Raw genomic sequence first — 17,965 nt, 5'->3', positions numbered from 1 at the left:
CCTTGAAGTCAACTACTTCAACATTGTGGTCGACTCTTCTGTGACGTCCATGGATGAGAGATTTGAAACACTCAACCAGGTGAAAACCAAATATGGAGTTCTGCTGAACATCAGCACTGCCTCTCAAATGTCCAGTGAATCTTTAAAGGATCACTGCAAAAAATCATTGTAAACACTGACCTAGGGAGCTCTGAGGTATCGGAACACGAGACGAAAAAAAGAAAAGAAAAATCACCTTTTTATAGTAAAGCATTGCATGCATATCATCGTATTTGCATAGTGGCATAGAGCAGTAGTATAACACATGGATAACATTTTTAGTGGCCTAGAGTCTGGGGAAAATGTGGCCTTTTATAAACGCATTTCATGCAATTCTACATCATTTTACATGACTGGAGACTTTGGCATAATCTTTTTAATGCCGTGTTTAAAACATGGGAACTCGGAACTGGTAAATCTCCGACTTCCGACGTCAGTGAGTTCAAGACAACTGGGAAGTCGGGGGGAAAAAATGAACTCCAACTGGGAAAATTAGTTTTGAACGGTCATCCAACTCAGAATTCAAAATGACAGGCTACTTTTACATTGACAAACTGAGAATCTGAGATCAATGAAAACAACCTTGTCTTGAATCCATCAATTGCCTAGGCCTAGGCGTATGGAGACACATATTGTAGGCTACACTATGAGGAGGAAATGATAGTCTTAAAAAACTTTTCAGTTTCACTGACTCACCCAATGATGTGCAGCTCACTGGCTGGTGATGGCCTAGTGCCATAAGCCTCTCTCTTGTTTTACTTTGTAAAACAAAAAGCCTATTTAGAAGTTTAGTAGCTGCGCCCCCCTGAACCCTTTGCGCAGCTATGATTCTATAAGGAAATAAATTATGAAGTGCAAAGCTGGAGAGATGAGAGTTTCAAGCTCATTCATGTCTATCAGAACAGAGAGATCATAGAAAGTGAATCGCGTTCCAGGTCTGTGAGAGACACAGGCCTGCTTCTCACACGGCCACATGTTAGTCTCAAACATAGGCTACAATGTTGCGCAAACTTTAAGCCCTGGCCAACCCGACTCAACACAACAATATCAGGAATTTTTACATTACAAAAAGTGAAAGAAAAAAAATCATGCCTTGAGAGGTACCGGATCCGGCCAAATAGGTCCCAAAAAGCAGAGGTGGATCCAGCGCTCGACGTCGCAGGTCTACTAACCACTGGTCCTGGCAACCATCATTACGCACACCTGCTCCCAAATGTTATGCACACCTGGACCTCATCATCACCTTGATTACTCTCCCTTTATTTAGCCCTCAGTAATCAGGTCGTTTTGGTCACGTTCAGTACACGTCTCCTGTTTTGTGAACCTGCCTTATTCTTATCATTAAACTCACCTTCTGCACCTGCTTCCTGACTCTCAGCGTTACACCGGCACAAATTAAGTACTGGCTGTTCGAGGCGAGATGATAGGCGGGAAGAAGGGTCTGCTTGATTCCATTGTTTTTCAGGACCAGCTGGGGTCCGTTGTCTGAGACGATTTTTTTCGCACAATCTGTAGGATGCGAACAGCCTTCGTATGTTTTCGATGAGGTTTGCTGATGTCATTGAAGTCATGTGATTAACTTCCAACCACTTTGAATAGCTGTTGATGATCACTAAAAAGTACTTGTCCTTTTCAGTGAAACAAATGTGAATTCTCCAAGGGTGAAGTGGTGCGACAGTATTTTAGCGACAGATTTATGTGCGAGCTGTCTAGTATGTGCAATTAAAAATATGCATTTTGTATAAGGAACTGGCAACTCATTCTCAATCTGAGAAATAAGCATATTCTTATCCAGGCAGGGCACTTGATTTCAACATCTAAACAAAGTGAACAGGCTATGTTGTTCAAGCAGTTGGCGATGGACAGCAGGGTCTATTCATAACAGTTCAACTGTTGGCTAGACTTTAAATATAAAGATTAGCTGGCTACTCACTAGCTGTGGGCTTGTGCTTGAGAGATTATTTATGAGACCTGTGATCATTTTTCTATAATACCTGCTACCAGAAACTGTCATCATTAGTGGATGTGCATTGTGCATGTAACAAAAAGGGCATTTTCAGTGATTATTGCACTAAAGCAGGTTAAACTATTTTGATAAAATACTGTCATTATTTGTGGGTCTTCTGGTTGAAGGCTAGGTATATTTGAGTCTAGGTATAATTTTACAATCCCTGAATTCATTACATTATTCCTGACTGTTTGAAATGAAGTGTATTGTGTAACAAAGATTATTTAGAGAAACTTTTTTAAATATTGAGATGTATATCGTGATTCGCCCATAAATTTGAAGAAAATTGAGATGATTTTTAGGCTATATCGCCCTACTTTGATGAGATTTTGCCCTTCTGAAAACACCACCTGATGGTGCTGATAGCTGGGTCAGTCACAGCCTTTTCCACTGAAAATATGTTCTGCCAGTTCAACTGTATTTTCTCTAGTAAGTTATGGCCTATCAGTGCAGGTCTGTCTCCTTTAACAATTATCCATGGCAAAGTCACATTTAGTTTTTCATACTGCACTGGCACTTGAAATAAAATATTTTATTTTTCACATGCACCAAAAACAACAGGTGTAGACTTTACCGTGAAATGCTTACTTACGAGCCCTTTCCAACAATGCAGAGTTAAGAAGTACGAACATTTGCACAGAAAAATAAAGGAAATAGTAACACAAAATTATATACAAGGAGTACCGGTACCGAGTCAATGTGCTGGGGGTACAAGGTAGTTGAGGTGATTGAGATAATGTACATGTAAGTAGGGGTAGAAGTGACTTAGGCAATCAGGAGAAATAATAAACAGTAGCACAGTGTGTGAAGAGTGCAAAAGTGTGTGTGTGTGTGTGGTGTCAATATGTGTGTGTTGGAGTTTCAGTGTAGTATGTGTGTGTGTGGGGTAGAGTCCAGTGAGTGTGCAGAGAACTAGTTCAAAAAATGGTAAATGAAAATACTCTGGGTAGCCATGTGATTAACTGTTCAGCAGTCTTATGGCTTGGGGGTAGAAGCTGTTCAGGAGCCTTTTGGTCCCAGACTTGGCTCTCCCTGGTACCACTTGCCATGCGTTGTGTGGATTTTTAGGGCCTTCCTCTGACACTGCATGTTATAGAGGTCCTCGGTGGGAGGACCCAGTGATGTACTGGGCCATGCGCACTACCCTCTGTAGCGCCTTGCGGTCAGATATCAAGCAGTTGCCACAGACGTGCCACCTGTCCCAGACCTGCTGGAACCCTGACCTGTTCACCGGACGTGCTACCTGTCCCAGACCTGCTGTTTTCAACTCTCTAGAGACAGCAGGAGCGGTAGAGTTACTCTCAAAGATCGGCTATGAAAAAGCCAACTGACATTTACTCTTGAGTTGCTGACTTGTTGCACCCTCGACAACTACTATGATTATTATTATTTAACCATGCTGGTCATTTATGAACATTTGAACATCTTGGCCATGTGCAGTTATAATCTCCACCCGGCACAGCCAGAAGAGGACTGGCCACCCCTCATAGCCTGGTTCCTCTCTAGGTTTCTTCCTAGGTTTTGGACTTTCTAGGGAGTTTTTCCTAGCCACCGTGCTTCAACACCTGCATTGCTTGCTGTTTGGGGTTTTAGGCTGGGTTTCTGTACAGCACTTTGAGATATCAGCTGATGTAAGAAGGGCTATATAAATACATTTGATTTGATTTGATTTGCCATACCAAGCGGTGAGGCAGCCAGTCAAGATGCTCTCAATGGTGCAGCTACAAAACTTTTTTAGGATCTGAGGGCCCATGCCAAATCTTTTCAGCCTCCTGAGGGGGAAGAGGTGTTGTAGTGCCCTCTTCACAACTGTCTTGGTGTGTTTGGACCATGATAGGACCTTACTGATGTGGACACCAAGGATCTTGAAGCTTTCGACCAGCACCACTACAGCCCTGTCGTGCTCAGCCCTCCATTTCCTGTAGTCCACGATAAACTCCTTTATCTTTCTGATGTTGAGGGAGAGGTTGTTGTACTGGCACCACACTGACAGGTCTCTGACCGCCTCCCTGTAGGCTGTCTCATCATCGTCTATGATCAGGACTACCACCATTGTGTCATCTGCAAACTTAATGATGGTGTTGGAGTTGTGCGCGGCCACGTAGTCGTGGGTGAACAGGGAGTACAGGAGGGGACTAAGCACGCACCCCTAAGGGCCCCCCCCGTGTTGACGGTCAATGTGGCGGATGTATTGTTGCCTACTGGGGGGCGGTCCGTCTGGAAGTCCAGGATCCAGTTGCAGAGGGAGTTGTTTAATTCCCGGGTCCTTAGCTTAGTAATGAGCTTGGAGGGCAGTATGGTGTTGAACGCTGAGCTGTAGTCAAGGAATAGCATTCTCACGTAGGTGTTCCTTTTGTCCAGGTGGGAAAGGGCAGTGTGGAGTGCAATAGAGATTGCGTCATCTGTAGATCTGTTGGGGCGGTATGTGAATTGGAGTAGGTCCAGGGTGTCTGCGATGATGATGTTGATGTATATACTTACCCTAGCGAAGGGGTTTTCTCACTTGAGTAGATAATCCCTTGTAACTGCATATTCTTTAACGGTAGGTGAGACAGAGCATCCTGGTAACACACTTCTGAGACCCGAGAGACAGCGGCCCTTGTGTCTAACTGCATATCCAAGACTTTTCCATACAAAGTGACATTCAATGTAATGCCCTTTTTCCCATTGGAGGTAGTGTAAACTGTATACACCCCAAACAGCTCTGAATCATCCTCGTTTTCTTGTCATTTTCCTCAGTAGTTTCAACATACTGTATCTGTCCCGCTCTGCGGTTCCTACATGCACGTGCTATGTGTCCAACTTTAGAACAGACATTTCAAATTGTTCAATCTGCAATCACCAGCAGAATGTTTTCTCTGCACCTGTAGCATGGTTGCTGACATGCATTCACTTGCTTTGTCATTTTTCTGACACTGTTCCTCACCAGTGTCCTTTTACTCGCATAGGATTTTATTTTTGCATTTTTGTTCACTGCATTTACTGACTGAGCCTCTTTTGTTTTCCCTGAAAGCTTCCCAGAACACCAGGGACTTAACTTCATTGACAAAACCATCTCACATGCCTTTCTGAATGTTAGATCCTTTTCTGCTAGAATCTTGTGCTGCGTCGCTTCAAAGCAGAGTCCTACTTACAAGGTAATCTCTCAGTGCATCTCCTAGATATTGTCCAAAATCCCAATTAGCTGACAGCTGTCTCAAAGCCAAACGCTGAAGAACATACGCACATCCAGGTACTTTCCGCAGGTGCTGGAGCTGTAGGCAAACTCATGGACAACAGAACGGAAAACGCCGCACACTGCTGCTCATCCTCCCAGGTGATATTTATTTATAACAATGTGTCGACCCTTAGATCTTCATCAGGCATCCATATCCCAGGTGGGGGTGGAAGGTCCTATATATAGGGGCAGTACTCAGTGACATCACTTGGGCCATGATTTTCGCTAGGTGAAAATTCCATGAGGAAGTACAGAGAGCTTGCAAATCATTTTGAGTTTGTGACTGAGTTGCATCTCCATGTGAAAGACTGATTATGCAAACAAGGATGAGATGGTCAGGGACTGTATTGTATTTGGAATACAATCACCGTGCGTGAGATACATTTTTGAATGATGGGTCTGAGCTAATACTGGACAAAGCTATTGACATAGCCAGATCTCACGAGCTAGCTCAGATAAAAAACATTTAAGGTGGCAGCACGAGTGCATCACGTGAACAAGCAGTGCATGCAGTCAGGCAGACCTAAAATCACACCTCCAGAGAGCGTGCTTCAGAAGGGACAGAACTCCAAAACAGAGCAACACAGACTCAAAACGCCCCAAATCACGTGGATATTGTGGATACAAAGTGCATGGTGAAGAGGAAAATTGCCCAGCTAAAAGGTAAACAGTGTACTAAATGTGGAAAATGGAATCACTTTGCAAAAGTGAGCAGAGCTCACCATGGGAAAACGGTACACACCGTGAATGAAGATGAAATCAGAGTCAAATGCTGATGAACTGTTTATCATCTCAGAGATCGTCATGCAACAGATACTACACCAGAAGGGCCTGAATGAGGTTCTGCGGCGCCAGTGTGACCAGCTCATTGATGCCAGACGTCAGAAGATGCAAGAGACGCAGCGCCGTTCCACATCAGCTTCACCATGTTCATATTTCCTGGGTTATGTTGGCGTTCCGTGTGTTTGTGTCCTATGTCTCTGACATTCATTTTTTTTTTACTTGACTTGAGATTAGACTTGTGACTCAACTCGACTTGCTCTTAGTATGCACGACTGACTCGACTTGACCCATTCTCCTTGGGACTCGACTACCGCATGTCGGAGGCATGAAAAATGTATGAATGGACTTAAACGGATGCTGTAGCCTACGCTCCAAAATGTGATGTGGTTCGAGGAGAACACTGAGATTTTGCCAAGGCCTAGATGAGTGGCTGCCACAGAAACTCGCGCAGACCGCAGTGGAAGCATAAATTCTGGCCTAATGACAATTGCCAAATGTCATGACACTTTGTGGTGTTTTGAGTAACAGATGTCTCTTTCCGTTCACCACTGTTTGGAGACTGGAAATATGTTGCGAGTGGATGAACGTGCGAGGGTACCCTAATAAAGGAGCCATTTGAAGTGATTGTTCGACAATCAGATGAAAACATGACTAGTTTTGTTTATGCTACAATAAAAGGTAATACATTTTAAAAGTTAAATGACATCTTTATGACTAGGCACACAAAGATCCTATTGAATTAATAGGGATTCTATATGTAGTTCTATGATAAGGCCCATCCATTTTTGGTGCACAGGTTCTGTACCGTTTCTACTTTCACCCCTGGTTGTAAATGAAAAACACTGTTGAATGCAACTGTATATTTTGCATTTGTGAAACTATTTTAATGTGATATGAATGTAGAGGGTTTTATGTTTCTAGAACCATACTGCAATTGAGAATTGATTCATGCTTAGATGGAGTATTTGGCTATTTTGGCTACCAGAGCCAGTTTGCCTTAGAACATAGTATGTAAGGTCCTTGGACATGATAAAGATGTTGTTTACTGGTTGATATCTGGTCTGGATGTCTTGTAACCAGCTCAAGATGTCTTTTTCATGACGTCTTTTTGGTTGATATCTGTTTTTTGGTTTAAATCTGCTTGAACTACTGACCAGTTATCTAAATCAGGGATGGGCAACTGGTGGCCCGCGATGAAGGCCCTCTGAGAAATTTTTAGGAACTTAGTCGGGGTCTCAACTTACTGTTGCAAGTTAAAATAGTAGACTAACAACGTGCAATTTCAAAATTTGGTTGTGCATCTTCAGTTTTACTCTTGTTATGTCAGTTACTGATAGTCAGTCAATTAGCCCATGTCAGCGATTTTGTTGTTGGGATTGCTAAATTAGTTTAGTGGCCAGCTATCTAAACTCGTTATCATGGTCAAATTACAGGGAGACCTCATTGATTTTGTTAGTGTCCTTCAGATATTAAAAACTGCAATCATTTCTCTCCACCCTATGGAAAAAAAATTGTAGAATTGCAGGACATTAGCAGTAAGACAGCTAATTCTCATCTCTGCCTCATGCCAAAATGAGTAGAACTGCATTGTCATAAAATTACAAAATCTTCTCTCCGCCCCATGGCAAAATTTGTATAATTGCAACAAACTTGCTTTAAAACTGCAACATTTGCTCTACAACCCATGGCAAAATTAGATTTGCATGAAATTAACTCTAAAACATAAAAAATGTATCTCTGCTGTCAAGAGGAGGGCAACTAAGATATGATTTGCTTGCAATATGGGGGATATAGATGTGGGTATGACTTCATATTTTTTGTGGCCCGTACCCCCATCAAACTTACCCATCCCTGATCTAAATGTTACTCACTTAATAGACACCAATCTAAGAGCATGATATTTGTGGGTCATGCACCCATTGCATATAATACACTAGAACCAATCTTTTTCAATCTTTTTTAGCAGGGTTTGCATGATTCAGCTTAGCAGAGCGCACCAAAGCAGGTTAGGGTATTGTGGAATACTGTACCCAGTCAATACTCTGGGCTCGGGCCTATTCTGTTTGAGACTCTGGGACTTGGCATGGACTCGGACTCAGATGGCTTCATGCGGGCCAAGCGCTTCCCGAGTCCGGCAGAATCAAATTACTCTGGACTCCGGAAGCCCAGCCGCGAGCTACCCAGTGACACGAGCCTACCAGACGAGCTAAATGACTTCTATGCACACTTCGAGGCAAGCAACACTGAAGCATTCATGAGAGCACCAGCTATCTCGGACGACAGTGTGATCACGCTTTCTGTAGCCGATATGAGTAAGACCTTTAAAAAAGGTCAACACTCACAAGGCCGCAGGGCCAGACGGATTACCAGGACGTGTACTCAGAGCATGCGCTGACCAACTGACAAGTGTCTTCACTGACATTTTCAACCTGTCCCTGACCGACTCTGTAATACCTACATGTTTCAAGCAAACCACCATAGTCTCTGTGCCAAAGAATGCCAAGGTTAACCTGCCTAAATGACTACCGACCAGTAGTACTCATGTCTGTAGCCATGAAGTGTTTTGAAAGGCTGGTCATGTCTCACATCAACACCATCATTCCAGAAACCCTAGACCCACCCCAATTTGCATACCACCCCAACAGATCCACAGATTATGCAATCTCTATTGCACTCCACATTACCCTTTCCCACCTGGACAAAAGGAGCACCTATGAGAGAATGTTGTTCATTGACTACAGCTCAGCGTTCAACACCATACTACCCTCAAAGCTCATCACTAAGCTAAGGACCTTGGGACTAAACACCTCTCACTGCAGCTGGATCCTGGACTTCCTGACGGGCCGCTCTCATCTGGTAAGGGTAGGCAGCAACACATTTGCCACGCTGATCCTCAACACGAGGCCTTTTAAGGGTGCATGCTTAGTCCCCTCCTATACTCCCAGTTCACCCACGACTGCGAGGCCAAGCACAACTCCAACCCCATTCTTAAGTTTGCCGATGACACAATGGTGGTAGGCCTGATCACCGACAACAATGAGACAGCCTATCGGGAGGAGGTCAGAGACCTGGCCGTGTGGTGCCAGGACAACAACTTCTCCCTCAACGTGATCAAGACAAAGGAGATGATCGTGGACTACAGGAGAAGGAGGGCCAAGCATGCCCCCATTCACATCGATGGGGCTGTAGTGGAGCAGGTTGAGAGCTTCAAGTTCCTTGGTGTCCACATCACCAACAAACTATCATGGTCCAAACACACCAAGACAGTCGTGAAGAGGGCACAACAATGCCTATTCCCACTTGGAGGCTGAAAGGATTTGGCGTGGGTCCTCAGATCCACAAAGGTTCTACAGATGCACCATCGAGAGCATCCTGACTGGTTGCATCACTCCCTGGTATGGCAACTGCTCGGGATCCGATCGCAAGGCGCTACAGAGGGTAGTGCGTATGGCCCAGTACATCACTGGGGCTAAGCTTCCTGCCATCCAGGACCTCTATACCAGGCGGTGTCAGAGGAGGGCCGCAAAAATGGTCAAGGACTCCAGCCACCCTAATCATAGACTGTTCTCTCTGCTACCGCACCGCAAGCAGTACCGGAGCGCCAAGTCTAGGTCCAAAAGGCTCCTTAACAGCTTCTACCCCAAGCCATAACATTGCTGAACAGTTCATCAAATGGCTTCCCGGACTATTTGTATTGACACCCCCTTTTTTTAACGCTGCTGCTACTCGCTATTTATTATCTATGCATAGTCACTTTACCCCTACCTACATGTACATATTACATCGTCTAACTGGTGCCACCGCACATTGACTCGGTACCGGTACCCCCTGTATATAGCCTCGTTATTCTTATTTTATTGTGTGACTTATTTGTGCAATACTTTAGTTTATTCAGTAAATATTTTCTTAACTCTTATTTTTCTTAACTGCATTCTTGGTTAATGGCTTGTAAGTAAGCATTTCAGACTAAGGTCTAGACCTGTTGTATTCGGCGCAAAATTTTATTTGATAATGGAATTCGGGCCGAGTCCACTTCAGCTTATCCAGACAGATTAATTTCTTCAGGAGTCGGGCCATTTGAGGTTTTTACTCACCGGGTGATGAAATATATATCTTTTTTTAAATCTAAGAAATGTGATATTTCACCTCCAATTCATCCCAATTTGATAGGTCATTAAAAGCAAACATTTGTGACAGTCTCTATGGTCCAATAGCTATCAGCGATGGTCCCTAATTTAGAGAATCTCTGATGCTATAAATACTTTTACTACAGGCTATGGCAGTGTTTTTTGTAGTTTGCATTCCATCCAGTTGAAAAGTGCACATTCACTTCCATAACATTTGTTCTAGGTACCAGCATGTAAGATAAACATGTACAATAACACAGGATACCCTTACAAAAAATGTATTGCCATTAAAATACAGTAACTGCAGTACAATTAAATAATGGTTGTTTAATTAATGATATCTGGTAGCTTACTGTGTGTTGGCTTCTAATGGTCATATTTTGTGTTAGCTAATTGTACTGTTTATTGTGCTGCATATTTTCTTCTGTTCCACTGAATACTGTTTTGATGTTCTAATACGACTAACTACATTTTTTTCAGAATTTAACAAATAACACGTAGGCCTGTCTTTTGTCTTTCAATATCCTACTACAATCCTCCAGGATTTACACAACCCTATTTTTAAACACATTTATTTCCATAAATAATCAGTCAAAAATTATTGCACCTGAATTTGACCCTGAAAATATGACTTATATTTTCCTTTAAAGCTTTTAATCAATTAACATAATACGTGCAGTAATTTTATTTGAATTTTAGTAGCTAAATAAGGAGGTATGCATATCAGGCTGTATCACATCCGGCTGTGATTGGGAGGCCCATAGGGCGGCGCACAATTGGCCCAGCGTCGTCCAGGTTTGGCCGGGGTAGGCCGTCATTGTAAATAAGAAAATCAGTTCCTGATGAATACACAATAGGATACAGTTTGCCTATCCCTGCTCCCCCTCAACACTCATTCCAATGTTACTTTTTTTGCAGGAATCTTCAAGCTTGGATGCCAGGATGGAGGAGGGAACAAAGGGAAGGAGTACAGAAGTTATCCAGCTGGCTGACTAAGAAGTGTAAATAGCCTATGTTTTGCTCTCTCTCTATGTCTCTATGTCTCTGTCTCTCTCTGTCTCCATGTCTGCCAGACTGCTGAGGGGCAACATAGTCAATGAACTTGCTAGGCTAATTCTAACTTAGTGAAGGCCTTAGGTAATGGTTAATCTTGATTCCTCTTGGTCTTTACAGTTCCTGAAACATGTCAATGACCTAATGCATTGCCCACTCCGTTACCAGTGACCTATTCTGCCACATCCTAGGGAAAGGAGAGAGCAGCACCACTACTCCTTAAATCCATAGTCATTGACAGTAAGTTTTTTTGTGCAATTTTTTATTTTTTTTTCTCTTTGATACTCTGATCTTCAATGTGTATAGATTCCTACTAACCAGCTTTGTAAGAACTACAGTAGGGTTGTACTAGCTATGCTGATGATCATGAACGTTTTTTCTCTGCATCAGGTCTCATTGAGACTGGATTTCCCAAGAGACATGCTATCCAGCTGCCCATGATTGCCTGATCTTATACAAAAAAAATAAAGATGCTTGCTAGAACCTAAAAGGGTTCATTAGCTGTCCCTGTAGGAGAACCCTTTGAATAACTCTTTTTGGTTCCACGTAGAACCCTTTTGGTTCCAGGTAGTACTCTTTTGGGTTCTATGTAGAACCCTTTCCACAGAAAGTTCAACATGGAACCCAAAAGGGTTCCACCTGGAACTAAAAATAGTTATGTGCGGAACCAAAAAGGGTTCTCCTATTTGGACAGCCAAAGAACTCTTTTTTTTTCTAAGAGTGTAGTGTATGTAGATCCAACTTAAACAGCATTGCTTCTAATAATATAAGTCTGTAAAGCAAATAGGATTTTATTTTAACTCGCCTTTTTTTCAGGTACAAAACCCTTGTGTCCTGATTCAAAAGACACCTCCCTTGGTGAGTCATGTAAAGTTTCTCCCATTTTTCTCTTGCTCATTCTCCCTGACAATGTTTGTTGCAGGAATGATTTGACAGTCACATAACATTTGAAAAATATAGTATTTTATTGTCTCTTTATTGCCTCTCTACCTTTTTTTAAAATGATACTTCGGGCCCTTTATCTACTTCTCCAGAGTCAGACTAGCGATAGCTCAATGACTGGAAGTCTATGGATATCTGCTTGCATTGCGGTAATGCTAATAAGCATTGGCTCAGGAAACTAGTTCTTAACATTCTTCATACTGGACACAGAGACATAAAAGTGGTATCCAATAGTTAATTTAACTCTGGAGAAGTAGATAATGGGCCTCATTGCCAAAATCCCGAAGTATCCCTTTAAGACTGCCAAGCTGTCCTCAATTTGGGGAACCTCTGTCCCGGACAATGTCCTCAAGAATACCGAGCGGTGTGTTTTATAAAACGTTTTTGAATATTACAACATGTATTAAGAGTAAGCAAAACTTTACAATTTAGAGATTAGTTCAAAATAATAATTATCCAACTACTGTCTAATATTGATATCCTCTTTCTTAAAATGTTTCAGATTGATGACCAATGAATTAATGTCCCACTTCAATATGAAGGGACAGAGGAGCAAACATGCCTTTGCTACCACTCGTGTGTGCTCCATTGTAGTAAGTAAATGTGAGCAGTTGAGACATTTGACATAGACAATGAGACATTTTTTGTAGATTCAGACTTTTTAAAGATATTATACTGTGCGTTACTGTTCTGTTGTGTCCTGCATGCCCACAATATGCCATTCGCTATTTTATTTTCTTCTCTTTTATGCTGAAGTGTCACGAAAAGTCAGGAAACTTAGGAGGTTAATGAGTTGCGGGCCCTCTGGAAAGTCCTAAAATATGCCCCTGACCGCCGTGGTGGATGAGGATGGAAGGAGGCATAAAAAAGTTGCTATTTTATGAAGATATCGCTAAGTTATAACTGCCACAAGCTTGTTCAACTTCTTCAACTAGTACCATGGAAATACTTTAATTTAGCGGAGTCCAAAAAAATGTCTTCAGGAATGATAAAGTTGTATCACACAACTCTTCAAGAGGGCCACTACACTCCAGATCGCCTTCTGTGCTCAGAGGTCCTCGATGAGGATCTACCCCATCACACCACTCTTATTAATCAAATAAAACAATCAGCCTTTATATACTCTGTGTTCCAGTATTTCTATGTATGTAATGTATGTGGGTGAATTATGAAACAATTACTGTATGCAGATGTGCTGCAATGTTTGATGTAGATTTGTTTTTGCCATTGCTTAATCTATTTTAAATGTAAGAATATGTTGCGGATTTAAACTTTAATTGGTGACTATGGAAACAAATAGAAATGTAATGAATTATATTTTCAATATCCAACTCTATTCTCTGCAAAACTTTTTACAGTAGGTAATAAACTGTAGTCAGGTGGTCATTACCAGGTTATGATGAGGTCTTAACTATGACCATTAGGCTACATAATATAACACATAATATAGTGGTCAGAATTATTACCAGCCGGTCAGATAGAGGTCACAATTATGACCAACTGTAAAAAAAGATATATATATATATATATATACAGTATATATTTTCAACCAGTTTGCGACAAGAATAATATGTCATAATTCAGTCAGGTTTTACCAACTGGGAAGGGTAGGCTACACTCCTTAACAGTACATTCTTGGGCTAGGTAGCCTATATGCATTCATTCGCAGAGGATTTATAAAATTACACAGAAGGATTGGTCCTTGCTCTTGGATTAAAGAAAACATATGTAGTCTACTCAGATTAGAATAGAATGATGCTATTCAACAGTGCAAGTCTCACCATAACTTCTCCCTCACACTCCAAATCCACCATAGCATCATATCGCCCTTTCAGATCCTGTCAACACAAATGTTAACCAATGTCAGGCTATCTCCCATAATAACTCGAGCAATTTACCATCAGTTTACAATTTACAGCATTGTATATCCCCCAACAAATAATACATATCGGCTGACACCACTGACGGTATCACTTAACATGACTTAAATGTATAAACATCACTTAAAATGTATAACCATAATAGTTCCAATATTCAAAATGACATGAGTCGCTTCAAGTGAGAGCAGCGCTCCACCGCTTACCATTAGGACTGCCTGCAGTGGTTGTTTGTCTGTGAACTAATGGCAATATACGATTTGCTCGCTTAGCTGGTGGTTGCTGAAAGGCAGGGTGTGCCGAATAGTTTCTTTGTCTGGACTTGATTGTTTGAAAAGTCTAAAAGGGATCCTTGGGACGTCCAAGCTCTGACGTTATCCCTATGGCCAGTAGACTACAAAATATAGCACATAATATAGTGGTCAGAATTATGACCAGCTGGTTGTATGGTGGTCAGAAAAATACACTATACATACAAAAGTATGTGGAAACCCTATTTCAGCCACACCTGTTGCTGACAGGTGTATAAAATTGAGCACACAGCCATGCAATCTCCATTGACAGACATTGGCAGTAAAATGGCCTTACTGAAGAGCTCAGTGAATTTCAATGTGGCACCGTCATAGGATGCCACCTTTCCAACAAGTCAGTTTGTCAAATATCTGCCCTGCTAGTGCTGCCATGATCAAATGTAAATGCTGTTATTGTGAAGTGTAAACGTCTAGGAGCAACAACGGCTCAGCTGCGAAGTGGTAGGCCACAAAAGCTCACAGAACGGGACATCCGAGTCCTGAAGCGCGTAGTGCGTAACAATCACCTGTCCTCGGTTGCAACACTCACTACTAAGTTCCAAATTGGCTCTGGAAACAAAGTCAGAACAACAACTGTTCGTTGAGAGCTTCTTGAAATGGGTTTCCATGGCCGAGCTTTCGCACACAAGCCTAAGATCACAATATGCAATGCCAAGCGTCGGCTGGAGTGGAAACACGTTCTCTGGAGTGATGAGACAAGCTTCAACATCTGTCAGTCCGACGGTCAAATCTGTGTTTGGCAGATGCCAGGAGAACGCTACCTGCCCAAATGCATAGTGACAACTGTAAAGTTTGGTGGAGGAGGAATAATGGTTTGGGGCTGTTTTTCATGGTTCGGGCTAGGCCCCTTATTTCCAGTGAAGGGAAATCGTAATGCTACAGCATACAATGACATTGTAGGCAATTCTGTGCTTCCAACTTTGTGGCAACAGTTTGGGGAAGGCCCTTTCCTGTTTCAGCATGACAATGCCCCCGTGCACAAAACGAGGTCCATACAGAAATGGTTTGTCGAGATTGGTGTGGAAGAACTTGACTGGCCTGTACAGAGCCCTGACCTGAACCCCATTGAATACCTTTGGGATTAATTAGAACGCCGACTGCGAGCCAGGCCTAATCGCCCAACATCGGTGCCCGACCTCACTAATGCTCTTGTGGCTGAATGGAAGCAAGTCCCCACAGCAATGTTCCAACATCTAGTGAAAAGCCTTCCCAGAAGAGTGGAGGCTGTTATAGCAGCAAAGGGGGGACCAACTACATATTAATGGCCATGATTTTGGAATGCGATGTTTGAAGAGCAGGTGTCCACATACATTTGGTCATGTAGTGTAAATCATATTCTGGTCAGTAAATTTTGGGGGGGGATGTTCGAGCTAATACTTCATAATTCAAATCAGGTTTTGCCCACTGGGAAGGGTAGGCTACACTCCTTAACAGTTCATTCTTGCGCTAGGTAGCCTATGTGTATTCTTTCACAGAGGATTTATACAATTACACAGAGGGATTGGTCCTGTGTCTTGGATTAATGAAAACATATGTAGGCTACTCAGATTAGAATAGAATGATGCTATTCAACAGTGCAAGTCTAACCATAACTTCTCCCTCACACTCCAAATCCAGCATGTCATCATATCACCCTTTCCGATCCTGTCAACACAAATGTTAACCAATGTTAGGCTATCTCCCATAATAACGCAAGAGCAATTTACCATCAGTTTACAATTTACAGTATTGTATTTCCCCCAGTCAATAATGCATCTCGGCTGACACAACAGATCAAAATATCCCTTAAACTTATAACGAAAAAAAAAAAACATTTTACATCTCAGCTTTGGCAAAAAAGGTAGTTGTATAATTAAGAACAGTATCTTGCGCGATTCAATAGTTGGAATTGTAAGAATTGTTGCCTTGTCCCTTTCTCTGCGATTGTCATTCTAAGGACCGATTTTTTTCCATTTACGTAACATTGCAAAAATCTGAAACTTTCTGTCCTAAAATGATGCAGAAAAGTTAATCCATGCTTTTGTCACTTCTAGATTAGACTACTGCTCTACTTTCCGACTACCCGGATAAAGCACTAAATAAACTTCAGTTAGTCCAAAACACAGCTTGCTAGCATTTTTTAAATTTATTTTACCTTTATTTAACTAGGCAAGTCAGTTAAGAACAAATTCTTGTGTTCAATTACAGCCTAGGAACAGTGGGTTAAATGCCTTGATCAGGGGCAGAACAACAGTTTTTTACCTTGTCAGCTCGGGGATTCAATCTTGCAACCTTTTGGTTACTAGTCCAGCACTTTAACCACTAGGCTACCTGCCACCTCAAGAATCAAGAATCTTGACTAGAACAAAACATTTTGATCATATTACTCCAGTGCTAGCCCCTCTACACTGGTTTCCTGGGCTAGGGCTGATTTCAAGGTTTTACTGCTAACCTACAAAGCATTACATGGGCTTGCTCCTACCTATCTCTCCGATGTAGTCCTGCCATACATACCTACACATACACTATGGTCACAAGACGCAGGCCTCCTTATTGTCCCTAGAATTTCTAAGCAAACAGCTGGGGTCAGGGCTTTCTCCTATAGAGCAACATTTTTATGGAATGGTCTGCCTTTCCATGTGAGAGACGCAGACTCGGTCTCGAACTAAAGCCTCTACGGGATCGATGACCCTCCACTGGGACGGTTAAGCTAACGTAAGCTAATGTGATTTGCATGACATTGTAAGTAACAAGAAAATGTCCCAGGACATACATTGGACATGTCTTATATGGGCAGAAAGCTTCAATTATTGTTAATCTAACTGCACTGTACAATTTACAGTAGCTATACCATGCTATTGTTTGAGGGGAGTGCGCAACAACGAAAAGCTTTTATCACGGCAACAGGTTTGATATATTCACCTCTGAAAGTATGTAATGTACTTACATTCAGTAATATTGCTCTGATTTGTCATCTTGAGGGTCCCAGAAATAAAATGTAGCATAGTTTTCTTTGATAAAATACATTTTTGTATTCAAATGTAGGAACTGGGTTCTACAGTTTGAACCCCTGGGTTATATCCTGTCTGGTTGGCCCTGTCCGGGGGTATTGCTGGACGGGGCCACAGTGTCTCCCAACCCGTCCTGTCTCAGCCGCCAGTATTTATGCTGCAATAGTTTATGTGTCGGGGGGCTAGGGTCAGTCTGTTATATCTGGAGTATTTATCCTGTCTTATCCTGTGTCCTGTGTGAATTTAAGTATGCACCCTTTAATTCTCTCTCTCTCTCCCTTCCCGCCCGGAGGACCTGAGCCCTGGGAACATGCCTCAGGACTACCTGGCCTGATGACTCCTTGCTGTCCCCAGTCCACCTAGTCGTGCTGCTGCTCCAGTTTCAACTGTTCTGCCTGCGGCTATGGAATCCTGACCAGTTCACTGGACGTGCTACCTTGTACCAGACCGGCTATTTTCGACTCTCTCTCTCTACCGCACTTGCTGTCTCTAACTCTGAATGCTCGGCTATGAAAAGCCAACTGACATTTACTCCTGAGGTGCTGACCTGTTGCACCCTCTACAACCACTGTGATTATTATTATCTGACCCTGCTGGTCATCTATGAACGTTTGAACA

General features: G+C 42.3%; 1 protein-coding gene across 5 annotated transcripts in view; it reads right to left on the bottom strand.

Moving 5' to 3' along the window:
• The window catches only part of LOC106600370 (uncharacterized), a 39,637-nt gene extending 25,297 nt beyond the window's left edge, over positions 1–14,340 (bottom strand). For 3 of the 5 annotated variants that reach the window (XM_014191674.2, XM_014191676.2, XM_014191677.2), the window contains exons 1-2: positions 14,253–14,340; positions 13,951–14,007 (exon numbers count right to left, since the gene is read on the bottom strand). In XM_014191674.2, coding sequence (XP_014047149.2) covers positions 13,951–14,007; positions 14,253–14,255 — 60 coding nt within the window. In that variant the 5' untranslated portion in view covers positions 14,256–14,340. Of the gene's footprint in view, positions 1–1,390; positions 1,576–13,950; positions 14,008–14,252 lie in introns of those variants that run through there. The other 2 variants (XM_014191679.2, XM_014191681.2) reach the window with 2 other exon arrangements.
• Positions 14,341–17,965: the final 3,625 nt, after the last annotated feature.

Source organism: Salmo salar, chromosome ssa03, assembly GCF_905237065.1.
Source record: "Salmo salar chromosome ssa03, Ssal_v3.1, whole genome shotgun sequence".
Lineage (NCBI taxonomy): Eukaryota > Metazoa > Chordata > Actinopteri > Salmoniformes > Salmonidae > Salmo > Salmo salar.
The sequence above is the reverse complement of the archived record's forward strand: the minus strand, read 5'-3'. Positions and strand labels throughout refer to the sequence as shown.